The 27,448-nt window shown below is 51.9% G+C and overlaps 10 protein-coding genes across 10 annotated transcripts; 6 read left to right on the forward strand and 4 right to left on the reverse strand.

Moving 5' to 3' along the window:
- Window positions 1–179: 179 nt before the first annotated feature.
- Window positions 180–5,291, forward strand: CABS01_12264 (uncharacterized protein; the record flags this gene model as incomplete). Its single annotated transcript, XM_060545618.1, has 7 exons — window positions 180–314; window positions 372–501; window positions 564–753; window positions 820–4,675; window positions 4,727–4,800; window positions 4,869–5,083; window positions 5,143–5,291. The coding sequence occupies 7 exons, from the start codon at window positions 180–182 to the stop codon at window positions 5,289–5,291; spliced, it is 4,749 nt and encodes a 1,582-aa protein (XP_060396791.1).
- Window positions 5,292–6,242: 951 nt separating this feature from the next.
- On the forward strand, window positions 6,243–7,026 carry CABS01_12265 (POS9-activating factor FAP7; the record flags this gene model as incomplete). The annotated part of the gene is made up of 3 exons (XM_060545619.1): window positions 6,243–6,425; window positions 6,541–6,686; window positions 6,834–7,026. The coding sequence occupies 3 exons, from the start codon at window positions 6,243–6,245 to the stop codon at window positions 7,024–7,026; spliced, it is 522 nt and encodes a 173-aa protein (XP_060396792.1).
- Window positions 7,027–7,566: 540 nt separating this feature from the next.
- Window positions 7,567–8,456, forward strand: CABS01_12266 (Ham1 family protein; the record flags this gene model as incomplete). The annotated part of the gene is made up of 6 exons (XM_060545620.1): window positions 7,567–7,740; window positions 7,817–7,890; window positions 7,969–8,113; window positions 8,168–8,204; window positions 8,269–8,302; window positions 8,357–8,456. 6 exons carry the CDS (start codon window positions 7,567–7,569, stop codon window positions 8,454–8,456), a joined length of 564 nt encoding a protein of 187 aa, XP_060396793.1.
- Window positions 8,457–8,522: 66 nt separating this feature from the next.
- Window positions 8,523–10,220, reverse strand: CABS01_12267 (peptidase family C78; the record flags this gene model as incomplete). The annotated part of the gene is made up of 9 exons (XM_060545621.1): window positions 8,523–8,571; window positions 8,621–8,825; window positions 8,887–9,038; window positions 9,092–9,123; window positions 9,185–9,396; window positions 9,450–9,554; window positions 9,601–9,691; window positions 9,747–10,103; window positions 10,155–10,220. 9 exons carry the CDS (start codon window positions 10,218–10,220, stop codon window positions 8,523–8,525), a joined length of 1,269 nt encoding a protein of 422 aa, XP_060396794.1.
- Window positions 10,221–11,342: 1,122 nt separating this feature from the next.
- CABS01_12268 (Ras family protein) lies at window positions 11,343–12,222 on the reverse strand (the record flags this gene model as incomplete). The annotated part of the gene is made up of 4 exons (XM_060545622.1): window positions 11,343–11,582; window positions 11,645–11,773; window positions 11,918–12,057; window positions 12,171–12,222. The coding sequence occupies 4 exons, from the start codon at window positions 12,220–12,222 to the stop codon at window positions 11,343–11,345; spliced, it is 561 nt and encodes a 186-aa protein (XP_060396795.1).
- A 1,397-nt stretch (window positions 12,223–13,619) lies between these two features.
- CABS01_12269 (uncharacterized protein) lies at window positions 13,620–16,107 on the reverse strand (the record flags this gene model as incomplete). The annotated part of the gene is made up of 3 exons (XM_060545623.1): window positions 13,620–13,874; window positions 13,936–14,604; window positions 14,686–16,107. 3 exons carry the CDS (start codon window positions 16,105–16,107, stop codon window positions 13,620–13,622), a joined length of 2,346 nt encoding a protein of 781 aa, XP_060396796.1.
- A 1,737-nt stretch (window positions 16,108–17,844) lies between these two features.
- CABS01_12270 (uracil phosphoribosyltransferase) lies at window positions 17,845–18,844 on the forward strand (the record flags this gene model as incomplete). Its single annotated transcript, XM_060545624.1, has 3 exons — window positions 17,845–18,011; window positions 18,143–18,660; window positions 18,765–18,844. 3 exons carry the CDS (start codon window positions 17,845–17,847, stop codon window positions 18,842–18,844), a joined length of 765 nt encoding a protein of 254 aa, XP_060396797.1.
- A 157-nt stretch (window positions 18,845–19,001) lies between these two features.
- Window positions 19,002–19,598, reverse strand: CABS01_12271 (uncharacterized protein; the record flags this gene model as incomplete). The annotated part of the gene is made up of 4 exons (XM_060545625.1): window positions 19,002–19,153; window positions 19,226–19,273; window positions 19,336–19,474; window positions 19,554–19,598. The coding sequence occupies 4 exons, from the start codon at window positions 19,596–19,598 to the stop codon at window positions 19,002–19,004; spliced, it is 384 nt and encodes a 127-aa protein (XP_060396798.1).
- Window positions 19,599–21,912: 2,314 nt separating this feature from the next.
- Window positions 21,913–24,673, forward strand: CABS01_12272 (GTP cyclohydrolase II; the record flags this gene model as incomplete). Its single annotated transcript, XM_060545626.1, has 16 exons — window positions 21,913–22,235; window positions 22,317–22,439; window positions 22,669–22,734; window positions 22,783–22,922; window positions 22,985–23,028; window positions 23,078–23,115; window positions 23,173–23,242; window positions 23,298–23,337; window positions 23,390–23,445; window positions 23,497–23,539; window positions 23,595–23,677; window positions 23,727–23,868; window positions 24,050–24,296; window positions 24,353–24,438; window positions 24,496–24,565; window positions 24,649–24,673. The coding sequence occupies 16 exons, from the start codon at window positions 21,913–21,915 to the stop codon at window positions 24,671–24,673; spliced, it is 1,596 nt and encodes a 531-aa protein (XP_060396799.1).
- A 1,180-nt stretch (window positions 24,674–25,853) lies between these two features.
- CABS01_12273 (uncharacterized protein) lies at window positions 25,854–26,334 on the forward strand (the record flags this gene model as incomplete). Its single annotated transcript, XM_060545627.1, has 2 exons — window positions 25,854–26,190; window positions 26,252–26,334. 2 exons carry the CDS (start codon window positions 25,854–25,856, stop codon window positions 26,332–26,334), a joined length of 420 nt encoding a protein of 139 aa, XP_060396800.1.
- Between the last annotated feature and the right edge of the window lie 1,114 nt (window positions 26,335–27,448).

Consider the following 27,448-nt stretch of genomic DNA (forward strand, 5'->3'; position numbering starts at 1 on the left):
CCATAACCAATCTCTCTCGCAACTCTTGCCCACTCGCTTGCCCATGAATCTCACGAATTGCTCCGAGCTCCCAGCCCTAGACCTACCGAATCCCATCCGCCAATCTTCCCGGGAATACTAGTTCTCCTCCATCGCCATCTCCGGTACTTAGTCCATCGATCACCTTCGAAGCTGTCACAATGTCAGAGAACTACGATGTCGGAACGCGGGCGTGGCAGCCTGATGCTACAGAGGGCTGGGTCGCGTCCGAGGTTGTCAACAAGACTCAAGATGGCTCAAAGGTTAAGCTTGTTTTCAAGCTGGACAATGGCGAGGTACGGTCTCTCTAATGCCCTGGCCAGGCCTACAAACGCGTATTGACGACCAGATAGGAGAAGACGGTTGAGGTCACCGCCGAGGCCCTCCAGAAAGGCGATTCATCCCTGCCTCCCCTGATGAATCCGACCATGCTCGAGGCCAGCGACGACTTGACGAATTTGTCCCATCTCAACGAGCCTGCAGGTACAGTACTTCCCTTGAATTGATACTCTAGCGATGCCATAGCTGACTCTGCGTGCCTCTAGTCTTGCAAGCCATCCGCCTTCGATATGCCCAGAAGGAAATTTACACATACAGTGGAATCGTCCTGATCGCGGCGAACCCTTTCGCGAGAGTAGACTCGCTCTACGTCCCAGGCATGGTTCAGGTCTATGCTGGCAAGCAGAGAGCAACGCAAGCACCGCACTTGTTCGCCATTGCAGAAGAAGCTTTCATGTAGGGCAACCTGTTCTCGCGCTATGTCATGACGGTAGTCACAGAATACTGGCTAACGGTTTGCAGTGATATGGTGCGAAGCGGAAAGAACCAGACTGTTGTCGTCTCGGGAGAGTCCGGTGCTGGAAAAACGGTCAGCGCCAAGTACATTATGCGATACTTCGCAACCAGAGAATCCCCTGACAACCCGGGAACGCGGTCCAAAAAAGGCGCCGAAGCTATGAGCGAAACAGAAGAACAGATCTTGGCTACGAATCCCATCATGGAGGCCTTCGGAAACGCAAAGACAACGCGCAACGATAACTCGTCACGATTTGGTAAATACATAGAGATTATGTTCGACGACAAAACCAACATCATTGGTGCTAAAATTCGCACCTACCTCCTCGAGCGATCCAGACTTGTCTTCCAACCCCTGAAGGAGCGCAATTACCACATTTTCTACCAGCTTGTTGCTGGTGCCTCAGACAAGGAGCGTCAGGATCTGCATCTGCTGCCCATTGAGGAGTTTGAGTATCTCAACCAGGGTAACTGCCCAACGATCGATGGCGTGGATGATAAGGCCGAGTTCGAGGCCACAAAGGCGTCTCTGCGGACAATCGGTGTCACCGACGCACAACAATCGGAGATCTTCAAACTCCTGTCTGGTCTGCTGCACCTCGGCAACATCAAGATTGGAGCCTCACGCAATGATAGTGTCCTCGCGCCGACAGAGCCCTCACTTGAATTGGCTTCATCAATTCTGGGTGTCAACGGAACTGAGTTTGCCAAGTGGATCGTCAAAAAGCAGCTGGTGACCAGAGGCGAAAAGATTACGTCAAACTTGACGCAGGCTCAAGCCATTGTCGTCCGTGATTCGGTAGCGAAGTTCATCTACTCCAGCCTTTTCGACTGGCTCGTCGACATCATCAACCACAGTCTGGCAACTGAAGAAGTCTTGAATCGCGTAATCTCATTCATCGGAGTGCTTGATATTTACGGCTTTGAACACTTCGCCAAGAACTCTTTCGAGCAATTCTGCATTAACTACGCCAACGAGAAGCTACAGCAAGAATTCAACCAACACGTTTTTAAGCTGGAGCAAGAGGAGTATCTAAGGGAAAAGATCGACTGGACTTTCATCGAGTTTTCCGACAATCAACCAGCCATTGATCTTATCGAAGGCAAGCTCGGTATCCTTTCCCTGCTGGATGAAGAGTCCCGTCTTCCCATGGGCTCCGACGAGCAGTTTGTCACGAAACTGCACCACAACTACGGCACCGACAAGCACAAGTTCTACAAAAAGCCTAGATTCGGCAAGTCCGCTTTCACTGTGTGCCACTATGCTGTGGATGTCACCTACGAATCTGAGGGTTTCATCGAAAAGAATCGGGACACCGTGCCTGATGAGCATATGGCGGTCCTCCGTGCCTCGACGAATAAGTTCCTTCGCGATGTTTTGGATGCAGCTTCTGCCGTCCGTGAAAAGGACGTCGCCTCCGCTTCATCGAGCTCAGTGAAGCCCGCCGCTGGTAGGAAGATCGGCGTGGCTGTCAACAGAAAGCCGACGTTGGGAGGTATCTTCCGTTCTTCGCTCATCGAGCTCATGAACACCATCAACAACACAGACGTTCACTACATTCGTTGCATCAAGCCTAACGAGGCGAAGGAGGCGTGGAAGTTTGAGGGCCCCATGGTCCTCAGTCAGTTGCGGGCCTGTGGTGTTCTCGAGACTGTTCGCATAAGTTGCGCTGGTTACCCCACTCGATGGACATACGAGGAATTTGCCCTGCGCTACTACATGCTTATCAACTCGGACCTGTGGGCGTCAGAGATTCGAGAAATGGCCAACGCTATCCTTACCAAGGCACTTGGCACCAGCTCTGGCAAAGGTTCCGACAAGTACCAGCTGGGCCTCACCAAGATCTTTTTCCGCGCCGGCATGCTCGCCTTCCTCGAGAACCTACGTACAAACCGTCTCAACGATTGCGCCATTCTCATTCAGAAGAACCTCCGTGCTAAGTTCTACCGCCGTCGCTACCTCGAGGCCCGCAAAGCCATCGTGACTTTTCAGTCCGCAGTGCGAGCCTACAACGCCCGGAACCAAGTCCAGGAGCTCCGCACCGTCAAAGCCGCAACAACAATACAGCGGGTTTGGCGTGGTCAACGGCAAAGAAAGGAGTACATACGCATCAGGAACGATGTCGTCCTGGCGCAAGCGGCGGCCAAAGGTTACCTTCGACGAAAAGAAATCATGGAGACCCGCGTAGGTAATGCGGCTATGCTCATTCAGCGTGTGTGGCGGTCTCGACGACAGGTCTTGGCTTGGAGGCAATACAGGAAGAAGGTCACTCTTATCCAAAGCCTGTGGCGTGGTAAACTCGCCCGTCGAGATTACAAGAAGACTCGGGAGGAAGCCCGTGATCTGAAGCAGATCTCGTACAAGCTCGAAAACAAGGTCGTCGAGCTGACTCAATCTCTCGGCACCATGAAGGCACAGAACAAGAACTTGTCGTCACAGGTGGAGAATTATGAGGGTCAAATCAAGGCGTGGAAGAACCGCCACAATGCCTTGGAGGCTCGGACGAAAGAGCTCCAGACCGAGGCTAACCAGGGTAGCATTGCAGTTGCAAGGCTGCAGGCAATGGAGGACGAGATGAAGAAGCTCCAGCAGAGCTTCGAGGAATCAACGTCCAATATTAAGAGAATGCAGGAGGAAGAGCGGGAGCTAAGAGAATCTCTGCGCTCTACGAGCACAGAGCTAGACACTGTTCGTCAACAGAGTGCACAGATCGAGAGCGAGAAGCTTTCACTGCGCCAGCAGCTCGCCGAACTGCAAGATCAGCTGGAACTGGCAAGAAGGCTAGCCCCGACCAACGGCGAGCTTGCCAACGGGGCTGTTCAGGCGCCGCCGTCGGCAGCGCCTGGCCTCATCAATCTTGTGTCCTCCAAGAAACCAAAGAGGAGGAGTGCTGGTGCCGAACCCAGCACAGCTGTGGACCGCTTCAGCGCTGCTTACAATCCCCGTCCCGTTTCGATGGCCATCACCAGCACTGCCCACAGACAGAACCTGCAGGGCACAGGCTTCATGCCTGGCGTCGATAACATCGAGCTCGAGCTCGAGACGCTCTTGGCTGACGAAGATGGACTGAACGAGGAGGTCACCATGGGTCTCATCCGTAACCTCAAGATTCCTTCGCCCAACACTAATCCACCACCGTCTGACAAGGAGGTTCTTTTCCCCTCTTATCTCATCAACTTGGTTACCTCCGAGATGTGGAACAATGGCTTTGTCAAGGAGTCAGAGCGGTTCCTCGCCAATGTCATGCAGTCGATTCAGCAGGAAGTCATGCAGCATGACGGCGATGAGGCCATCAACCCGGGGGCCTTCTGGCTCTCCAACGTGCATGAAATGTTGTCGTTCGTTTTCCTTGCAGAAGACTGGTACGAAGCGCAGAAGACGGATAACTATGAGTACGATCGTCTTCTGGAAATTGTCAAGCACGACTTGGAGAGTTTGGAGTTCAATATCTACCACACCTGGATGAAGGTCTTGAAGAAGAAGCTGCAGAAGATGATCATCCCCGCCATCATTGAGTCTCAGTCGCTTCCGGGCTTTGTCACCAACGAAAGCAGTCGTTTCCTTGGCAAACTTCTTCAGTCCAACTCGACTCCCGCCTACAGCATGGACAACCTGCTTAGCTTACTCAACAGCGTGTTCCGCGCCATGAAAGCCTACTACCTCGAAGACTCTATCATTACGCAGACCATCACTGAACTACTTCGTCTCGTTGGCGTCACCGCCTTCAACGACCTCCTGATGAGACGCAACTTCCTCTCCTGGAAGCGTGGTCTTCAGATCAACTACAACATCACGCGTATCGAGGAGTGGTGTAAGAGTCACGATATGCCCGAGGGCACTCTGCAGTTAGAGCACTTAATGGTAATGCGCCCAAAACACGGCCTAATCAAGCAAAGCTAATCCTTTCTACAGCAAGCAACGAAGCTTCTTCAATTGAAGAAGGCAACCCTGAATGATATTGAGATTATTCAGGATATCTGCTGGATGTGAGTTGAATTCCGCTTCATATTCGACAAGGCTGTGTGGAAGTTGCTAACAAAATGTTCCTCCACAGGCTGTCGCCCAACCAGATTCAAAAGCTCCTAAACCAGTACTTGGTCGCAGACTATGAGCAGCCCATCAACGGCGAGATCATGAAGGCTGTTGCCTCCAGAGTCACGGAAAAGAGTGACGTACTGCTGCTCCAAGCTGTCGACATGGACGATAGTGGACCGTACGAGATCGCCGAACCCAGAGTCATCACCGCTCTAGAGACTTATACTCCTTCATGTATGTGAACTGCAACAAGAGTCGTACCTGGTCTGGCCTCACTAACAATACATGAATAGGGCTTCAAACCCCACGACTGAAACGTCTTGCTGAGATTGTGTCTGCTCAAGCAATTGCTCAGCAAGAGAAGCTCGAGTACGACCCCGAGGACGACTTCGAGCCTAACGGCGACCTCGCTGAGGTTGATGAGGAAGACGTGGCCGCATAACCGTGTACAGCCAAACGATATTAGAAGATGACCTTGTCTGTCTTGATAAGTAGACAGGTAGGCAATAGAGCCTGCCCTGTAGAGTGTCCTGTCCTTGTTCTGCTCGCTGGTTTCTACCCAAAAATGACCACTGAAATGATGACGACTATTAAGTGAGCGGTGGCCAGAAATGGGCGGTGGTGTGTCGGTAGCTTCTTTAGGGAGCTATGCCTGGGGATTTACTACGTCAGGTTGTCGCATGGATAATGTAGAAAGAAGCAATAGTTGTGATGGCGTCCAGTCTCGTCGTGGATGTTGCCGATTGAGTGATTAAGAGGAAGTGGAGAAGATAGGGGTTTGGAAAGACCTGTGCAACAACACACTCGCCCAGCCTATCCATGATCGAAAGCTTGGGGGGAACGGCGGCTCAGGCCCTGTAAAAGGAGCGCCCAATCTGTTTCCTGTTCACGTAGCAAGCATTCAAGTGGCAGAGGCGGGATAAGGCTCCGCAATATTGCCAATACGTTATTTCCAAGTGCTTATTTCTCCTCCCACCCCTCAACGATTCAGTGCTCAGAGACTCTTGAACGCACAATTTGAGTACATATCATCTCATCTGCGTTGACAACGCGAACAACATATTCCCAACCTGGGAGCTGGAAGCCGTAGATAGATGCTTTGATTGCGGGCGGCAGGTTGGCGCCCCGCACGTGACCGTCACACACACGCCAACCCTATCCATAAGTTGCTGTCAGAGCGCTGTAATTCATAGCGGGCATTTATGCTACCTTAAGTGGCCCTCATTGGACTCACTTACATGCAATGCAATAAACGAAGCTTTTCGCATCCCGTTTCGTTCTCTATCCTTTTCTACCTCCCTCCCAGCGGTACTCGACTTAACTATAGTCAGCCTGAAACCAGCACTATCCTTATTCGCTCAATTCAAACATCAAAACGAAACTTTTCATCGACATGAGAACGTCACCAAACATCATTGTCACTGGTACGCCAGGCGTGGGCAAGACGACGCACTGCGAAGAGCTCGCCAGGCGTACAGGCCTCAAGCACCTCTCGGTTAACCAAGTTGTCAAAGATCGGGAGTGCCATGAGGGCTGGGATGACGAGTTTCAGAGTTGGATTGTTGACGAGGACAAGGTTTGTCGTTCTGTGACATTCATTTATGGGAACTGAATTCCACCATTGCGAAAATCCTCACACTCAGTATCTCTGTTGCTTAAGTGTTCGCTGTACTGATGAATCTGGGGTCCAGTTGCTCGATGCCATCGAGGGAGACGTTCAGGATGGGGGCTACATTATTGACTGGCACGCCTGCGACTTGTTCCCCAAAAGTTGGATTGACCTCGTTGTTGTGCTGCGTGTGGATTCGACCACACTCTATGATCGTCTAGCAGCAAGGTAAGGGAGTCCCGTGTGGTCCCATGTTGTTCTTCGTCTACTCTTCCCCCCTCCGCCTCTTCCTCTTCGTCTTCGCAAACGAGTGGCAGCAAGGTCGTCAGTAAGGATGATGACGAGAGCTAACACGACTGGGTTGGCTCCATTCAGGAAATATCCCGAGACCAAACTCCAGGAAAATCTAGACTCGGAAATCATGGAGGTATTGCTGCAAGAAGCCAGGGAGGCCTTCGATGAGGAGATAGTTGTGGAGCTTACAAGCAACACATCCGATGAAATGGAGACCAACATTTCGAGGGTTGAGGCATGGCTTGAGCAATGGAAGAAGGATCACTCGTCATGACGAGGTGGATGAGGACGACGGAGTGACGACGCATCGGGGAAAATGACTGCGAGCTTGGTCTCGTTGGGAAATCAAGTCCGTCGCGGGGAGGTGCCAGGGTAAAGAGATCTTCCTAATCGCACTACTTGTGAAAGTGCTGACCATGCTACATGGGAAAAGGAGCTACATAGACATGTTCGTATCCAAAATACCTTTAGGCGTTGTCTCTATGCAAGGTTTGGTTCCTACGCAAGGGTCTGCTTCGCAACAATTCTTATAATTGGGCCCATCACGCGCAAGTCTTCTCCTATGCCTAGGACATCAGACGATGATATATGCAACTAGACGATGTTAGTAAAGTGGATAATGCAACAGAGCGTTATCACATTCTCCGGCATTGAAGCAAAGTGTTCGATGGGGGCACGATGACTCTCTTACATACATAACACGAACGATAATAGTTGTACGTCAAATCCATTGTGGAACACCTCGCACATAGCCTACTCTCCCAACAGCACTTCTTCACTGGACCGGATCTTTAGCCTTTCCCATCTCTTCATCATGGCCACCCCACCGACAGTCAAATTCATCACTGGCAATGCCAACAAGTTGCGGGAGGTCAAGGCCATCCTGGAACCAGCAATCACGGTACAAAGCCACGCTGTTGACCTCGAGGAAGTTCAAGGCACAGTTGAGGAAGTCACCCTAGCCAAATGTCGCAAGGCTGCCGAGACTGTGAGTAGCGGTATTTCAGAAATACCAAGAGTGTAATCCTTGGCATGTTAATTCGTTCCGTTTGATCATCTTCTAGATCCAAGGGCCTGTCCTGGTTGAAGACACTTGCCTCTGCTTTAAGGCTCTCGGTGATCTCCCAGGCCCTTATATGTAGGTTATGTTGGGGCCGACACGCATTCCTGTCTACCCGCCTCGCACTGTCTTCGATGACTAACCGTTCTCACCCAGAAAATGGTTCATGGAATCCATCGGCCACCAAGGCCTAAACAATCTACTAGTAGCCTATGAGGATAAATCCGCCGATGCCGTGTGCACGTTTGCCTACTCGCCCGGTCCTGGAAGCGAACCTCTCCTCTTCCAGGGACGGACTAGAGTAAGCAACAAACATTGTGATTCGTTCCTGAACCTTTGCCAACGTTTTAACTAGGGCAAGATCGTGCCGCCTCGAGGCCCAGTTGACTTTGGTAAGCAGGACTTTGGCACACCGTTGTGTAATCTTTCTAGTGTGTTGTTGCTAACCACATCAAGGGTGGGATGCTATTTTCGAGTACAATGGCCAGACGTAAGTCTATCATCGAGTGTTGGCAGATATTTGCCTCGCTAATGAGTCATCAAGCTACGCCGAGATGGACAAGGCGGCCAAAAATAAGATCTCTCACCGCGGTCTTGCTCTCGCGAAGTTGCAGGACTGGTTCGCTCAACAGCGAACCGAGTGACCGCCATAGATGAGACGCACACGGTCGGGCCAGATCGACTTGATAGCTCTTGAACCGATTCTCAATTCAAGAGCTACTGTGCGCTGTCGAGGTCACAGCGATTCGGCTATCAAGTCTGTGATATGGTCAGCCCGGTCCAGGAGGATCTCTGTGCTCGGACCTACCTCAGGATTTCGAACTCGCGGTATCGTCGAAGGTACTTGGCGCCCCGGCGATATAGCTTGAGAGATTCATCTGCTGATTTATGCTTAAAAGTTTGGCCAATAAGCCGGGCAAGCGCGGGTGGATCGCGAAATACGGGGTCAAAGACGAGCAGATTAGCAGTGCCATGCTTTTGTTTCTCGAAGCCAACGATTGTCAATGAATGGCCTAGACGTGATATTCCTCTTAGCAGACTGTCTTCTTTCGCGTGACGAGAACAATGACTTACCGGCATGCTGAAAGTATATAGGCGGAAGTGACGTGCAGGTTACTTTTGAGCCTTGGCGATGCGCTCCCTGCTTGAAGTACTGCTCGACGGCCATCATCAGCTTGGCCTCAGACTTTCCTTGTTCCTGGTCTCTGAACCCCTGAGCAGTGCATCTGCCTCAACGTTAGCCATTTTCTTACATGGGTTTCAATACAAATACACCCACGGAATTTGAAGGCCAACGAAGAGTGCTTGGGCCTAGGAGCCCTAGAAGTTAGGCCAAAAGTTCAATGATATTGCCGGTTGGTCCCCGTCTTACCTCTGGAGTACCAATATACTTGCGAGTCCCCATGATGCCACCGGTTTCAACTCGCCCCTGGGAATTGATACCGAGGTCCCAGGCTCTCTCGATGAGTTCCTGGATCTCGAATATAGTAGGCAGTCGGCCCTGAAAACGATCAACGCCAGGGGCATTGGCGCCAATGATGTAAGAAATCATCATTTGAATATTGCGATAGCCGCAAAACCCTCCTAGATGTGATTGAGCATCAGCTTTTACCAATGAGTTTTGGCGACTACGATACCTTCTTTCTTGAGCTTTGATACATGCTGCACGGCCGGGTCGCACAAGTAGGCATATTCAGTGGACTTGCTCTGGCTCAAGAGCTGCTCGAGAACAGAAATCACCCCTACCTGCGTCAGTGTCGCCCGACCACGCCGCGGCAGGGCACTCACCGTCGCTCTTGACTTCGCCGCCTTTATGAAGAAGAGACACGAGCCAGTCTGGCATCTGCTGTTCATGCGCATATTTCCCCAACTCTGCTTTCTAAGGAGGATCAGTCGGAATTCTGTGCCAAACAAACCAGGAGGAATTTCTGTACTCCGAGTCGTTTCTCTCCATCCTTGCCTTTCGACTTTGCTGCGAGCGACAGCAGTTTTCCCCATTGCTCAACGTTCGCATTCTGACCTTCGGCAGCGGATTCGCGGTGGCTACTAGAGGCGGCGGCGACAGTTGAAGTATTGGGTCGCCGAGATTGGATGACGGCTTGGGAATTAGGGTTCTCAGCAACTTGGCGGTCCTCTTCTAGGTGAAGGTCCATGTGATAGTCGATTTCTGCCAAAGGAATGCTTTCACTGCATCCCTCGATTGGACAGTCGGCATACTGCTCTCGCGGCGTCCCAGTTGCGGGTGCGAAAGAGTGAGAATTGTCTTCTTCGGGGTGGAAAGTCTCCATGTGCTGGTGTGTAGTCAGTAGACTGTAGAGACATTTGAATAGAACCACACTTACTAGCAATATCTCGAGCTCTCCTCCACCAGCCTTCGCACAAAAGGGACAGATCATGTTTTGCTCCATGGTAACAGACCTCAGCTGGGCCAGGCTAGCCAGGTGGATATCCTATGGAGTCGGAGGCGAGCTGTATGAGATGAAGTTGGAATGAGACAAGTGGAATGACGGCAATACAAAGGCCAGTGCGATGCAACACATACGAACGCTTGCTATTCCGGTGAATGGGCACTTTGATTGATCAACTAAGAGGATCCAGTGAAAGCTTGTTTGCCTCAACGCATTGTTGTATACCTAGTGTTCGACGCTTGACTTGAGATGCTGCACGAATGAGGGCACAAAAATGGTAGATTCCTAGTGCAGGGTTCTCCGAGGGGCCCAAGTGGGAGGTGCTTATCAATGTATGTACTGCGAGAGAAAAAAGGTTCCTGGCTTTGCTGCTTTCAATATTCTCATAAAGCCGACGGGCAGACAAGGCTGTTAGAGGATAGGTATATGAGGCATGGGAGGAATTAGTAGTAGCATGTCGCATTAGACAGTTCCAGAGGCAGCGAGAGCGACCAGACCGGACGGGACTCCACGAGTTGATTTCCTACCTAGCTGATGTAAGATCGGGGGGTCCACAGGTCCAAATTGCGCGCCCAACCAGCAAATGGTCAAGGCACAGTCGGCGCCTGAATTATAGGAAGAATAAGGTGCATAAAACAAGGTAGGCTCCATCCTCCCACCCAAGCTGCCAGTGTCACATCAGGTAGTAAATATGTCAAGTGAGGTATGATTAGTACTTCGTAAGTGATTATTACCATCATTATCGCAAGTAAGTATATTGTCCTGATCCTTTTCCATACGGATACTTCTCTGTTGGCTCCCCCCTGTACTTCGACTCGAACACCCGCATGGTACCCGTAGCACCCGAGAAAGCAGGTTGCTAAGAGGTGCCTTATTGAATGACCATCAGCCGTCCTTCGGAGAGCATTACCTACCCAAGTACTTCACCGGCGTGATTCAATGTCTTTGCGCACTCTTAGCAACCTCAAAAACCGCCACTCGAACCAGACACCTCTGTACCAATTCTCCAGTAGCTACCCATTCACCATCCCAGAATGTCAGCACCAGTCGGGTCGGGTGCCCTTCTAAGGCTGATTTGGGTCTGCGTATAAGTGTAGTTGATCTGGTGGTCTCTATAAACTCCTACATAAGAATGCATTTGCCTCCCTCTGCAGTCTCGCCCGGATTTTGGGCCTTCTCAATCTCGGCAATCAAGATATCAAAGGCCTTCCCGACATTCTCGTTGTATCGTGCGCTGGCCTCCGTCCAACCGCATTGAATCTTCTCTGCTACTCTCTTGCCTTCCTCTGCGCTGACTTGTCGTTGCTCGGGACGGAGATCGCTCTTGTTACCGACGATGACTATAGGGACTGATTCAGTACCCTTTTATAGTTCCAGTCAGTACGTCGCTCTTGCTTGCTCAATCCGCAATAGGGTGTAAGTACCAAGTGATTCAGAATCTTCTCGCGGATTACTTGCACCATCTCAAAAGACGGTAGAGACGACACCGAGTACACTAGCATGTAGCCGTGGATGCCAATGAAATGTTTCGAGTTCAAAATACTGTATTCATCCTACAATTTTCTGTCCGTCAGTCGAGGCACTTGTCCTTTCCCGCGTTCCTGAAACCCTGCATGGCGCTTCCAACTTGTTCTGCTGAGTGCAACCCGTCGTTTCGTCTACTGGTCACTTAAAGCGACAATTAAGGGATGACGTACCTGTCCTGCAGTATCGACAATTTCTGTCGCAAATTCTTGTCCCTTATAGCGAATTGTTTTGCTGAAGGTGTTCTCGATGGTAGGGTAATAACTATCAACGAAGTGGCCGTCTACGAATTGGACCGCCAACGATGATTTGCCTTGTGAAGTGAGTATGTTAGTCTATGGATGCTGCTTTCCAAAACGAGACATGTGCCATAATTAATGCAGACGGGGATAGTCTGGCCAGTCTGTCATGGGGGAGAGAACGGACCGACGGAACGACTGCCAACGATGGCCACCTTTCTGTTCTTTGGCGCCGGCATTTATATGACTGATGAGTAGGAGACGGGGCGAACGAAAGGAAGGGATTGTCGCTAGAGCCCTGTGCTGGGGAGGGAAATGCCCGCACTAATGCTGGATTCAAGAAGTTCGTAGGGAGAACGCTGAAAGGAGGTAGTGTCGTAGTAGAGACTTGACTGTTGCTGTAGTGCCTCTGCTGTGTAATGCGGGCACGTAAGATGCTGCCCTTTATTTATCGAAGACTGGTATTGCCTTAGGCAGTGAATGGCTGCATGAGATGAGGAGCGAGGAGAAAGTTGTTGTCGAAGCAGGTAGGAAGGATAGAGCAGTCGAAAGCACAGGATTGATGTTGCAGCGTGAAGGTGTAGCAAAAAGCGGCGGTAGTAATGGATGTTGATGGAGAGATTGATGGAGGGGGGAATGGAGCGGCGGCATGGCGTATGCAAGTATGGAACCCAGCAACAGAGAGCGGGATACAACGCAGGCACATGCACATGTCTTAGGAGAGGCGGGCTTCTGCTACTACAGGCTAGTACTGACACATTGCTCCGTGCTCAGGTCACTTACCAGCTCTGGCCCGGACTTGGCAGTGGACCCATGCTAAGGCTAAGGGGCCTGCTTACCTTGATGAAAAAGGTAAGGAACTCACGAAGCCAGCCCAGAGAAGAATCCCCACTGCGATATCGTCGCTTAGGTATGCAAGACCGTATAGTCCGGGTTACTGTAGATTGCCATTTTTATAAATTGGCCGCCCCTCGCTTGTATTTGTTTCTTCTTGTACAAGGTAAGAAAGATGCCTCCAATATCCTTCACCACAGCGTGTATAGATTTGGACTACCTCAACACCTTCCCCCGAAGGTTGTGCTGCAAAAACCTTCTCAACCTGGAGAATTCCACGGCCGAAGACATCAGATATCCGTACCCTATCTTTTAACGCCTATAGCCTACTAGATATGTATCAGTGAGTTGCGTCATGGCTATCTCCGGTATGGGGGCTGCCTTACAACGGAAGGGTTCTAATAGGAATTGAATTCAGACCCTGTTTTAGAAAATTTGAGCAATGATTTGTGGTAAGATGAGCTGGATCCAGCTAGACTCAGTCATTTCCATCATCCAATCGAAGGTTATATGATGAGAATTCTTCTAAAGTACCCAACAAGGGGCAACGGAAGCGTCTGGTTCCTCGCAAACCATGCTGCTAGGACACCTGGTTGCCTGCCTATCCACCGGTCTTCACCGCCGCGCCAGTCTGTCAAAGAGTGCTCTTTAGACTCCCCAAGCCGGATTGCCACCGTCTCTTCTTGAAAGACTTTGCTGGTAATGGCGGCAAGCGTGGCTGAGAATGCTACCTGTTTTGACTTTGTAGCCACTTCCTTGCACCTAAGTGTATCATCCCCCAGTAAGTGCTGATTGTAACTCGCTACCGACTAGAGGCCTTATGCCTCTGCCTCAGCTCGTTAACGAGGTTTTGCAAGCTCGTCGTCAACTCATCCGTGTCCAACTTTTGGTGCAAAGCCATAAACTCCTGAATGGAATCGAGCAAGTACTTGGTGCCTCTTCCATGACTCTTTTCCTCCAGCCGCCGGCGTACTTGGCTACCCAACGACAAGTAGCCTAACAGTATCGCCAAGTAACCGTGAGCTACGGCAACCGAGGTCTTCTCGACTGAATCAGCCTATACAACCATATTAGCCTAGCCATATCTGTGCAGTTCGCCCTGACCCCTGGAAACTCACTGTACCAGCCGAATCGCGATTGTCCAGGTAGACTTCTATCAGCCTGTCCAAGGTTGAGCCGTCCTGCCCTTGCCACGCATCCACAGAGTGCCGGGCTGACGGAGAGTGCTCGGATGTATTGATCATGACGCCTAGTAGCAGCATGAGTGTCTCGTAGACATCCTTGGAAAAGGCCCCTTTGTGGACAGACTGCTCCAGGAGCTCAAATCCCGCAACGCTGGCCTCTGTTAGCTCGCGGAAAAGATCTCCTCTACTAAAGGCGCTTGCAGCAACGGGGTTGTTATTCGTTGTGTTCAGTGCCAATTTCAATGCTGTCGACTCGAAATCGCCGAATTCTTGCAGAGGTCGAGCCATGGCTGTTGTGAGAACATCTGCGAAGATGGGAAGATATCGCTTTGTCCATCGAGGGCCGGCGTCGGATTCCATTGCTGCAATCGAGTAGCCTTCGAGGAGCGAAAGCGCTAGGCCGGCGTCTGTTCCCTCCATCCCATGAGCTCTACAATGTTGCCAGCCTGTCTCGGCGAACCCAAATAACTGATCTGTCAAGCTAGAGAGGATGTGACGTGTCGCTGTACTGTCACCGTCCTTGCAGAGTACGGATATGGCTTTCAAAGCAACCGTCCTGGGCGACAGCACGGTGGGCGGAGAGCCCCTCCATAGATCCAGGTGCTGTATCGTAGATTTCAATGCAGAAAGGGATGACTGTGCGTTCCTAGATAAGTTAGATTTCCTTTGCGCTGCAATACTGACTATGTCTTCGTCGATGTTGAACATTGTCGAAGCCAGTTGCGCAATACCTTCGCTCTGTAGCTGAGGTACGAGATGAGGCACCGAATACGATGTGAATAGAACCAGAACAACAGACAGGAGGACGAAGCCGCTGACGAAGTCCTCTTCCTGTCCGAGAGCGTGAAATAAGGCGTCCTTCGCACCCTGGTCGCGAAATTGACGGACAAACGTCTTGTCCCGCAGCTTACTCGCCAGCTCCAATAGAGCGTTGCGCCTCGAGCGCGCTGTCTGTGATCTGGGCGGCTGGGGCGTGCCGACTCTGTCAAGCAAATCGGCCATGCTGTCTGCAAAACGGTGATTGGCACCGGCTTGCCTGAGCGCGTGGATATCAATGATGCCACCGCCTCTAGCAGAGTCGTCTTCCTCGATCTCTTCTTCTTCAAACGCAAAGGACGCAAGCTTCGACATGGTTGGGGGCGGACTCAGATCATGCTGGGTGCCGTCAACTCCGATTTGGCTGCCTAGGCTGTCTCCCCCTGACTCATCTGTCTTCAGCGTCCGCTGCTCTCCGTACGTCGATCTCAGCTTTCTAGTGCTCGAGAGCACCTTGGGCCGTATCGATGGTTTCGGCGTCATGTCAATAGGCTTCACCGGAGTGAAAGGAGAAGCATCGGTCGTTCCCGTCCTAGAGTGCTGCGATGAATCTGATATTTCGGAGTCCGAGTCCGAGCTGTCTTCGGTTTGCGCCGCCAACTGATCGATGAGACGGATACGCTTCGGCTTAGATAGCATTTTCGGCTTCGTCACTTGTGGTCTCGTAATGGTGGAGCTTGGCTTTCCCACTACCCGCGCTTCAGAAGATTGTGAGAATGCCTGTCGTGTATGCAAGTTGGACTCGGTCCTGCGAGGAACGTCAACCTCGGCTTGAGCACGAGGAGCGCTCCTGCGTGGTTCGGCTTGCGTCAGTATCTTGGGTCTATCGAGCCCTTGCGGCAGAGGGTCCTGTTTGACGGCGCAAAAAGAACTGGATGCGCTTGTGTTGAAGGGCGATTTCGCTCGGCGGGTGTGAGAGGGTAATCCCGCTGGCGGAGCGATGACAGGTGGTTTGATTTCGACCTTGCGATCAGCTTTGGCCATAGGCGCAACAGCCACCTTCCTCTTCTTCGTTTTGTTTGAACCATCCGGCTGGATTACGGGCGCGTCAACAGGTGGCACAACTTGCCGAGAAAGTGCAAGGCGCAAAGGGTCATCGGATGGTGGGTCGTAAAGATCGTAGAGCTGGTCGGCAGGCGCTGAAGAGGCCTCGGTTGATTGTGTAGCATTGCCGGCGCGTCGCGAAGCATTTGACAGGTCGAGAAACGCATGAATAGGTCGTTTTCGCGATGTCTTGCCGTAAGTTGTTGACTTTTTGCGCGGGACGCTCGGCCCGTCCCTGGTAGCCATGTTGTGTCGTGGCCAACGCAGACAGGCTTCTGATAGCCACGGTGCAGGTTTCCAATGAAGTGAAAGATGGTTATTGGCGATACGCGGTGATTACTGACAACGACGGGAGAATTCGGTATGGCGGACGATGGGCGGAACGATGAGTCCAGTGATTACTTGGACGGAGACAGCGACGCAGGCGGCGCTGGTCAAGAATAGCGTGGGTGGTTATTGTTTCTAAGGGGATCGAGAAGGGCTATAGCTGAGTGAGGTGAGGCGCGCAGGTTCGCGGCGAGGCACGTCCTGCTGGCTTGCGACTCTGCCCTGCCTGGCCTTAGTCAAGGTGACAGCCGGCAGGCATTGCGGAGGATGGAAAGAGTAGAGACCGGGGGACTTTGCAAGACAACCTCACACATTCACAGGAGAAGAGGCACCCGTCAAAGTCGAATCCCAAACATGAGAGGTTTTGATGAATGGTTTAATTCATTCAGGCGGAACAGCGCTTGAAGTCGTTTACTGGCAGCTGGATAATGGAGAGAAGAAAGAGAAGCGTGGCAAGCACGGCAAGGTATGGCGCATCGCACATTACCTTACCTCAGGTCCAATAGTAAGGACGGATGCGGGTATTGAGTCTGTTTGTCCTCCGCCCGGGCACAAGTTTCCTGCCGTGCTGTGGCTGCCGCGCCGCCCAGCGTCGCTCCCGCCGGACGGGTCTTTTTTGTCATGACCGGACGTAGGGTAGGTACCTGCCTTGAGTTACCAGTACCAATTGGAAAGCACCACAGGATACCTGGCCCTGCCTGCCTGGTCATCCCAATGGAAGATGTGCACCCCCCGGTTATCGAGTAGATACGCTTATTGTCTTGTGGGATAGATGTCTGCTTGCGGCAGGTGGCTGATTCGCCTTCGGTACCTACCTATTTACCTATTGCCTAGGTACCTAAATAGTGTCCCATGCTTGTTGGTAGGTTGGTGGGGTGAGACTCCGTCAACCCAGGCGTGCCAGGGCTCTGCAAGTAAGGGGGTAATAAGGCATTGCATGTGCGAATGAATTGGATCAGTTATGACCCCTCACATCACAAACCAGCCCCGCACGACCCTTATCGCTGGTTAAGTATTGTGAGCCCGATGCCTATGAGCATCAGCTCCAGTGCCTTGAAGTGCCTCGACACATACCTTAACGCAAAAGTATGGTTACTGGCCAAATCGGTATTTCCCACGTTTATGGTTACCCGCCTATTATCACCTACCTTACCCACAAGTTGTGACGCTTTTGTTTTCTCATAGGGCCACTTCGCTTCGTTACCTTCCTCGACACGAGGTATACCTAGGCAATCTACCCTGACTTACCTTAAGGTAGGTAGGTATCTGATTTGAGCAACGGGGAACGGCGAGCTCCATTGTGTCTCCTGGCACACTCGTTTCGTTCACCCCCTTAAACCCTTGTGGCTTCCCGCGAAGACCTGGCCAAAAGGTACTTTATATCGATCCATTGGAGGCTTTCCTGGCCCGCTGCCCTATTTTCATCTTCCTACCTTAAGGTAGTTTCTGGATTTTCCAAACCCCAGAGCCCGTCTTACCTACCTCCTCCTTCTACTCTCAAGATCCCAGCCAAGCCATCCTTGGACAAAATCCATTGCGAACCCCTCCCACTTCGTCCGGTACCGGTACCTCACTTGCATTCCTCCTTACCATCCTATCGCCAGCCTTTCGCTCAAGTAAATCTTGGTCAAATACCGCAGTCACTTTTCTTCAGAAATGGCAACTCAAGATTCAAAGTCCGCCAGCGGCAGCGGACCTACTCAGTGTGTCGGTCCGTTGTATCGTTCAGAAAGTCAGAAGCCCACGGCCACTGTCTCGACTGAAATCAAGTTAGACAACGTTGTTGTCTTGTCCCAGACGCCTCAACTTATCGCCCTTCTCACGTAAGCTTCCTAGTGTTCATCCTACCCCTCGTAACACCCAGTAGAATATAATGAGGCACCGGCCCTACGCAGAGACGTGACTAAAGAAACACCTCTTTGAGTGGTACCTTTGGCTTACTGATCTCCGGCAGCATCATTCGAGACAAGAACACGGAGCGCGGTGACTTCATTTTCTACTCCAACCGCATCATTCGCCTGCTCGTGGAGGAAGGTCTGAACCATTTGCCTACCGTTGAGCATGACGTGACAACACCCATTGGTCGGACTTACTCTGGGCTTATGTTCCAAGGCAAGATCTGCGGCGTATCCATCATGCGTGCCGGCGAGGCCATGGAGCAAGGTTTACGCGACTGCTGCCGCTCTGTCAGAATCGGCAAGATTTTGATCCAGCGCGATGAGGAGACTGCTCAGCCGAAGCTATTCTACGACAAGCTGCCAGAGGATATCGCCCAGCGCTGGGTTCTTCTTTTGGATCCCATGTTTGCCACTGGTGGTTCCGCCATCATGGCAGTCCAGGTCCTCAAGGCTCGTGGTGTTCCCGAGGACCGCATTCTGTTCCTGAACCTCATTGCGAGCCCTGAGGGTATCCAGAACTTTACCGCAAAGTTCCCCAAATTGAGAGTTGTCACGGCATTTGTCGACCAGGTATGTACAAGCCGGCCCCAGCTCACCTCGGATCACACAGTCTAATAATTGTTTTGCTCTAGGGTCTGGACGAAAAGAAGTAAGTTCGCATCCTGCGATGCCAAGAAGCCTCTGTCATACTAATGGGCTGTGATAGCTACATCATCCCCGGCCTCGGCGATTTTGGGGACAGGTTCTACACTGTTTGAGTGTGGCTGTATATCCTGAAAGCCAACTTTATATGGCATTGGTCTCCGGCTTGGGTTTCTTCTGCACTACTGTCCTTGTCCCCGTGTGTTGCAGACCTTAGGCTGCATTCATTGACAATGCACCTCCTCGTGTACGTTCAAGAGGTTGCTAGTTCATCTAGTATTCATCATCATCCATGTCGATACCCTCACCCCCGTATCTCCTATCGTCGTCGTCATCGTCTACTGGCCGGCTCGTGGGGGGGCGCCGAGCGCTCGAGGTCTTGTGATTGCTTCCGCCGACGGGTCCTGCTTCCTTGGCAACAGCATCTGCGGACATGTGTCAAATGCATGTTCTCAAGGCGATTGCAACAGCGATTAAGGTATTAAACATGTACTTACCTGCAGCGTCCACCCACTCTCCATAAACGTCCACGGCGGCCGAAAGGTCTAACAGGGGTTTAGCAGTTGGGAAGGGGGAGACGAAAGCAGTTGCAAGAATAGAGCCTCACAATTGATACTACACTGGAACATCTGACCGCATACTCTGCAGTCCAACGAACCAACACCCGCTTTCTTATCCAGCTTTACAGCGACGGAGTCTTCGTGGTTGCAGAAGAGGCACGTGAACTTGGAGGGAAGAACCTCTCTCTGTGAGTTGGCGTCAATAACTGCGTCGCCAGCATACAAGCAACCTGCACCAGCCCTCAAGCGGAGGAAGCAAACGAACCTTTTTCGGGCCTTGAGGTTTGCTCGAACTTTTGCGCTTCCCCATGATGCTGAGTGACGATGAATGATATGCGCGACCGGCGCGTAGAATATAGAAGGGAGCGAGAGGGTGTGTCGGAGAATAGCAGGTTGCGCAGTTCGTTGTTGTCCGCGTTCGTGTGCGATTGCAAGCGCAGGGTACGTCACAGGCTGGAACAGACGTGGAAGAAAAGCAATAAGATAGGCGTTTGAGAGATGGCTCAGCGGCGGGTGGTGAATGAGGCTAAAATTCCAGCACATGCAACGGATGCGACGGTGGAATGCGCGACGGCGACATGTATTTTGCGGGTGGACAGCCCTTGGCCGAGGCGGCGTGGGCGCAAGGTGCACTGGTGCCGCAGTCACGGTGGACCAGAAAGCTCTACTGGAGCAGAAGGTACCTTACTTGCTTGGCTGCCTTACCTACCTTACCTTTCAATATGTACCTTATCTATCGGAGGCTGGCAGCGGGGTGACTAAGGTACCTAGGTGCTCTGCACGCACCTCAAGGTAGGTAAGTACCTAAGCGCGTAATCGATAAGATACTTAACCTACCTAGGTGGAAAGCATGGCACATCCCACCCCGCCCTAACCTTGAGGTAAAGTAATGGAAGGTAAGGTATATAGGTACTATCCGTATATTGCCCATCTACCGTACCCCGTACCTACCTTCCATAGGATCAGAGGAACGATATCGGAGTCCGGCACTTGATGCACAAGCTAGAGCGGCTCATAGCCGTCCCATATGTCACCTGCACAATTATCAGATTCAAACATACCTACACCTCACGCATTGCATCCTACATGTTGTGTTCTGAGCTACACAACAAGCCATTGTTATTGTTAAGACGTAAGGCACGTAAGACACCAGGCATCTTCGATCTAGATACCCTGGCGAGTGAGGGGTTGCGGAAGGGTGTCACTTAAGGTAAAGCCTGCTAAACCTTACCTCATGCATTCATTGCCTTCAATCGTACCTGTCTTATGACAATGCCCTCTCCGAGGATCTTGAGTAACTGCTCACCTCAGACGCCTTTGTGCTTTCCTGATGGATGTTAAGGTAAGGTAAGGTATCAATACCGCTAGGTCCTTCGGTCGCCTTATCTTTGGCGCTCGAAGCCGCATCAAGCTGTCTTCCTCCTCCACCGAGTCCTTGTCTGCCCTGGGTGTTTGGGAAGGTCGCGGACGGCCCCGCAACCCGAGAACTCAGGTGGGCGCCGCCGCCGCATCACCATAGGTCCACACACACCCAGTCTTTACATACCTTATCGTAGACCTCCCCACAAGCAATGATGCTTATCACTAAGGTAGCAACGCTGAGCATAAGGTACCTAGGTAGAGTCTACCTTACCTACCTGCTTTACCTACTACGTAGCAGAACTCCACGTCTTCACTTTGAGGTAAGGTAAGCTGGACAACTACTCAGTACCCAACATTGCACTGTATGTCATGCACGAGTCTGCTTCTATGCCTTGTACTTAGGTTGCTCCTCGCTCAGGATGTGTTATGTAAGCGTATCCTGTAAGGTCGGTTGGCGGGGGAGGGTGCAGGTGCCCGCATGCCTAGGTACCCTTTCCTCCAGGTAGGTGCCTTATGGTAAGGAAGGTAAGCACCCCAACCCCCATCCCCAGCCCGAACGTCCGTGAGACTCGAAAGCCCATGTACCGCATCACCTGCTACCCACGGATAAGAAGAGTCGGGCACGGTAGTGGGTACTTGCCCCTCCCCGTCCGGCCAGCTCAATGTTCACGCGCGGCGCCTTCCGATGGGGTCACGAGATCGCCCTCGGGGCGTCGACCGTCTCTCCTTTGTGCATCTCTATCTTCTCTCATGCTGTTTACTACATAGCCCTCACTGCTGGCTTCGATATAGTCATCATCCTCGTCCCTCATCCTTGGCTCTCCAGTGGACCAGCCATCGGTAGTCACCGACTTACCTTTGCATGCCTTGCCTCTCAAGAGATAGCTGTCCCCATGTGCTCCTTACCTTCCACAGTATACTCTAGCTTTGTCTTACTTGGACTCGCCTCCTATTAAACTTCATTTCGTCCAGCTTCCTTTCCACGTCTCCCGTCTCTTCATCCTCTCCTCCTCTTCCTCTTCCTCCTCCTCTTCCTCCTCCTCTTCCTCTTCCTCCTCCTTCTCCTCCTACTTCCACCTAGTCTCCGGTCAGAATCCCCGTCCCTCCTGCTCAATCTTCCCTCGTGAAGCATCCCAGCAATTTGTCTACGGTCTCTCACACTCCAACACAGCGCATTTTTGAAAGACGCGGGCGACCTTCTCACAAGACTTCTCTCTTTGTGTCTTCTGCCGTTGTAGTGTGACAACTAGAAATTGATCGTCATGAGCCACCCTACCGTTGACGATGGCTCTTTGGCCGAAGTCATAAACTCCTTGAAATCCATCCAGCAGACTCAGTCTGACCTTGTGGCTGCTGTCGACTTGCTGAACCAACGATACCAACAGCTGCCTGTTGATTCTGATGCAGCCACACTCGATCCGAATCCATCCCTCAGCGAGATCCCTGAAAGATCTCGAACCCCCGAGCCTTCCGATGCCGTTGGTGAATCTGCCAAGAGCTCTTCGTCCGATTTGACCTTGCAGGCCCCAGCTTTGCCCTCGTCACCCAGCCAGCGATCCGGCCTCACTTCCCGCATCATCCTAACGTACGTTTCCAGCTCCTATGGTGCACCGCTTGCCGCCTGTCACCATGGCAGATCTTTCTCTGACCGATGCTCTCATTCTAGGACTTATCCAAAGCAGATCGGCATCAACCCTCTCCCCATGAATTGGGGCGAATCGGACCCCCATCGTCGTGGGCCAGTTGTTGTTTCTCGTTCATCTACCACTATTGGAAGACGTAACGGTCCGTAGGCCCGGCCCCCTTACTTACGCGTAACAAGCAATATTAGCTGACACTTTTGTCTATTCTCAAGCTGTCGGAGGTCAGTAACATACCTTTACCTGTCTACTAAGTTGTCTTGAACTGACAGTGTTTACAGCCCAGTGAGTGACCCATTCATGGAATACTCTTTTGGCCATCTCAAAGGGAAGAATATGAATTGTTGCGGAACAGAATAGCTGACAGTGGACTCGCAGCGGTGGTTCTTACTCCATCTACTATGCCCTGGCTGTTGCCAGCAAGCAACTTAATCTCGAGCATAGGTGAGCCGTTTTGTCGCCAAAACCAGTATGTGGACTCATTGATTCTAGACCCGACTTCACCAACACGGAGCCGGCTGCTAAGATTGGCCCCTTCCCTCAATGGGGAGATCCCAAGAAGATCGTCGCCATGGATCCCTGGGGCCATCTGTCTCCCTGGCTCTTCAAGGACACTATCGAGAAGCACAACGGTGAGTAGATACATTAAGCCTGCACCTTTTACAGCATGAGATCTTGGACTGAATCGCCATAGTCGACATTCGCCCAACCATCGCCATCACTAAGGCACATATGAAGGTACCGTTGCGCCTACTGGAGTGATATTACGTCCCCTGACAATGTTTAGCTTCCCGAGCTGGAGGAGAGTGTCAAGAGTGGAAGACTGTGAGTGAAGCCATGACCAGGAGACGGTGAGCGTCGTTGTAGGGGCTGACTGGCTAGTGTTCCTGACGGCAAAGTCTGCTTGAACGAGCTTGGAGAGCTGGCCGTAACCAAGTTCGCCGTCGAGCCGGTATGTCAGCTTCCCAGCTACTGATTCAGATTGTTTGCTGACGCTCTTCGCACAGGTTTGGTATCTCCCCGGCGTAGCTGAAAGATTCGGCATCGGTTCGTCAGGCTACAACCATCTGGGAATCTATCAGCAGCTAATTGCAAACAGATGAGGGGGCCTTGCGAAGGTCTCTTTTCGAACACACTGGTGGCAGCTACCCCGAGGTAGATGGCCCCTGTTACCTCATAGACACACACGCTGACCATTTGTCATAGTTGATTACCCGCAACGATATTAAAGTGTTTCTGCCCCCCATAGGTAATAGCACCCAGGCTTCGAGCAAGAGGATGAACTGACAATGTGTATCATGTAGGTGGTCTGACAGTATACTGTTTCGGCGACCCGGCCAAAATGTCCGACGAGTCAGTACGACTGGCATTGCGAATCCACGATGAGGTTTGTCGTCTCACTGCTACGGGTAGTTTTGCAATTAACCGTAACGTAGTGCAATGGTAGCGACGTTTTTGGATCCGATATCTGCACATGTCGCCCTTATCTCATATTCGGCATCGAAGAGGCAGTCAAGGAGGCGCAGAATGGCGGGAGTGGTGTCGTTATTTACTTCCGAAAAGAGGGCAGAGCCCTCGGTGAAGTGACCAAGGTGAGCAATGCCGAGTTCCAAGATTGATTGTGCATGAGTTGATGACAGTTATATAGTATCGTACGTACTCTCTTGCTTGTTTGGCATCAGAGCCTTGCTCATGTGAAGACTACACGCGGGCGACCGAGGCTGCACGTTTCATGATAGGCTGCTAACTGACCACGAAGTCGTGTACAACGCTCGTAAGCGCGGAGAAGACCGAGCATCGGACTACTTTAAGAGGACAGAGAACATTGCTGGAGTGAAGGATATGCGATTCCAGGCTCTCATGCCCGATATCCTGCACTGGCTCGGAATCCGCAAGATCGACAGAATGCTGAGCATGAGCAAGTCAGTAGCTCCTCCCCATCCGAGATACCATGACGCTAACGTGAACCACAACAGCATGAAACATGATGCCATTGTAGGACAAGGGTAATGGCGATTTTTTTACGTGTCAGTATTTCAGATCTTGCTGACAATTTCTCTAGAATTCCCATTCACGAGCGTGTCGAGCTCCCCGAGGAGTGGATTCCCGCAGATTCTCGCGTCGAGATTGATGCAAAGATTACTGCAGGTATGCAAGTGAGAAGGGGAGCGTGGCCCGCTGTCAGTGACTGATGAGTTGCTATAGGATACTTCACCGCCGGAAAGCGCATGACCGAAGAAGAGTTAAGAGCTGTGCAGGGCAGGATGTGGGAAGAGTAAGTCTACCTGCTTTCCCCGCGTTGCAGGCATCGTGTATCACTGACCAAATCCTTCCTTACTTCACAGTCTCGACCATTAGCTCCTGCAGAGATGGCATTCGCTAGTAGGAGGGGCAAGTAAAGGCAGCATCGCCAACTTCAGGTGATCACGCACGTGGTTGTGATACTTGGCCCAAATGATGGATGAAAAGGCATCGGTGAGAACCGATGAAGCTCCTATACAAGTCGGTGCAGTGTTGGCCTCTGCATGGAACACCTGCACCATTGCCGACAGCAGTGGCTTGATAGAACATGCAGTATAATCCATGTGTGGTATGCCTACCGCATGCCAGTCTTGGACCGGTAGATGGGAGCCAGGTGAGGAGTGGAAATCCGGATGGATGGCACTTTGGCCAGCTGGTAATATTTGAAGCCAAACTGCATGTATCTAGACAGATGCGACGCTTGTGGTCAGAAACCAACCCCGCGCCCAGTGAGATAGCTTGCCTGCGTTGAATTGACTTGTCCAGCAATAATGCAAGGGTAACCGAACCAGCTGCAACATATGTAATGATTACACAGAGCCGCGAGAGTCTACCAGTGTCCAGAGGCGACGATCGGCCGTGATGGTCGCACCACTCGGCTGCGAAGAAACCAGGCTGGGGTATGGATAGGACCGACCTTGTCTGTGGGCTGACCGGGGGTGTTCCGATGCAGAATCCTTTGGTGTACGGATATACTACCGTGACTACTTACATGTTAACTTACAGTTGTGCAGTATGAGGTACGGAGTACAACGGCTCGAGCAGTGTAGCATGTCCTTGACCGGTCTGGAAATGTCATAGCCATGGGCGGTCTTGATTGGGTTCGACTGAGCGGGACCTCATGGGAAATGGTCAACGAAGCGGTTGGCAACCCCACAATGGCTGCAGGCGTGACGCCGGCCATGCATGGCCTTTGCGTATAAGTGCCCAAACAGACGCTCACCGACCCATACAACACCAGACACATAGTTGGGAGCCGGTTCCCCATCAGGCACCGGCCATGTGGTCCAATGATGGGACGCTGGTACTGTCAGCGGAAAACCGTCGACCGGGCTCGCCCGTCCCCAAGGAACCGACATTCCCGCCGAGTAGCCGGAGGTGATGGCTTGTTGTTAACGCGCACGACGCCCACTTGATGAGGGGCGCAACATAGCAATCATGGTTCCTTACCATCCCAGAGCTGTTGCATTCTTGCAAATTCGATCGCCGCCGTGCCATTATCGGTCTCACCCAGACTTGTGCCAGGATATTTGTTCAACGCGATGGCGACCGTTTCCCGGGACCTTCGGGACACGGACGGTGTGCGGAGGAGAGAGGCATCACCTCGGCCGGACCGTCGACGTCGACCAAGGCTCCTACGAGCCAGCGCGACGGAACCTACCATCACAACGACATCCAATGCCAGCCGTGGCGCCATTTCGAGCCCGCAATCGTCTCAAAGGGCCACCGAACTCCTCAGCCGCGTTGCCGTATGTTCGGGTCATGCTCCCGAATACTCACCGACGTCGGTGGCCGCTCCCCATATGGCGTCGCTCAGCGCCGAAGACATGACCATTCCAACTACAAATCGAGTCCAGGGCCATCGAGAACACCTATCTTGTTCGTAGACTGCCACGATACCAGCATCCGACGATCAAATTACTGATACCAGTGTGGCCAGACTCGAACGGCTATTTCAGCTTTCCAAACTTTGATGCGTGGGATGGAGAACGGCACAGTGATGACAAGGAAGAGGACGTATGAAACGGAGAATTGTCGTGATCAGTCGACATGAAGGGACTTCCCTGAGGGGGTCCAATGCTGTTACTGGGAGTTTCAGCACACAATAAGCGTTCTACGTGAATACAGAACAAGGCGAAGAAACAAGAGACACCGGCCTAGAGACGTTTTGCTCCCAGCTGGTATTCGAGCAAGGAGGAAGCAAGAACGAGAGGAGGAGAGACGGCGCGAAGAAATAAGAAATAGCCCGGACAACGGTACGGAATGGTCGATCTGAAAGCATCGACGTTGATGAGACTCAAATATGGTTCGTTCTAGCGCCAGGGCGTTGATTTTGGGTCGGAATCGTTTGAGGAGTTACGCATCTTTCCTCTGAGAGACGCGAAAGCCGCGTTGTTCGTTCAATGGCGTTGTGGGATTTTGTAGGATATCCAGCTTTCCGAGGCGGTTCTAGGTGTGATGCCCGTACGTATGTCACAAACCGGACGCAAAAAATAAGAGTGTACATAGGTTTACACGGGTGGTAAGAATGTATGCGTAAAGTAAAGATACACTGCCAGCCTCGTATTGTCATGCTTGTTCACGGACAGACCTGAATGAGTGTAAATCTCGGTAAGGCGGGAGACCCGTTCACCGATCACCACAATGTGGAGGCACAGGGCATCACACCCACCTCACCTTGCCCCAAAGGCGGGGCAAAGTTCCAACAGTTTGTACCTGTAAGGCCTTCCATCTTGACTAGGGGGCCGGAGTATTGTGATGACATGTCACTGGCCAAAGTGGCCTTGAAAAGTCAACCAATTGGAGGCACTGGATGAAAAGTTGCAGAGACACTGACGTCTCAGAAGTGGAACTCTTGGGGCTGGCTTCAGCGCCAAAGAATTGTGAAAAAGTGCACATCACGTGATATACGGTGCTAAATATGGATTCGATAGCTGATTACTGTGCTTCTCGCTGACGAGGTCCACGAGGTGCTTGCCCTGGCGTGGTCGGGGCAGGGGCATGCACAGTGCACCATGCTGGAAAAAAAACCCGGATTACATAATTCGAACGGGGCACACTCGCTAAGAATTTCGAGCCACACATTCTCGCATCTTGAATTTTATCACCAGCGAAACCACCACCCCTCCAAACCTTT

This window comes from Colletotrichum abscissum (genome assembly GCF_030869225.1).
Source record: "Colletotrichum abscissum strain IMI 504890 chromosome Unknown Scaffold_36.1, whole genome shotgun sequence".
NCBI classification, from domain to species: Eukaryota; Fungi; Ascomycota; class Sordariomycetes; order Glomerellales; family Glomerellaceae; genus Colletotrichum; species Colletotrichum abscissum.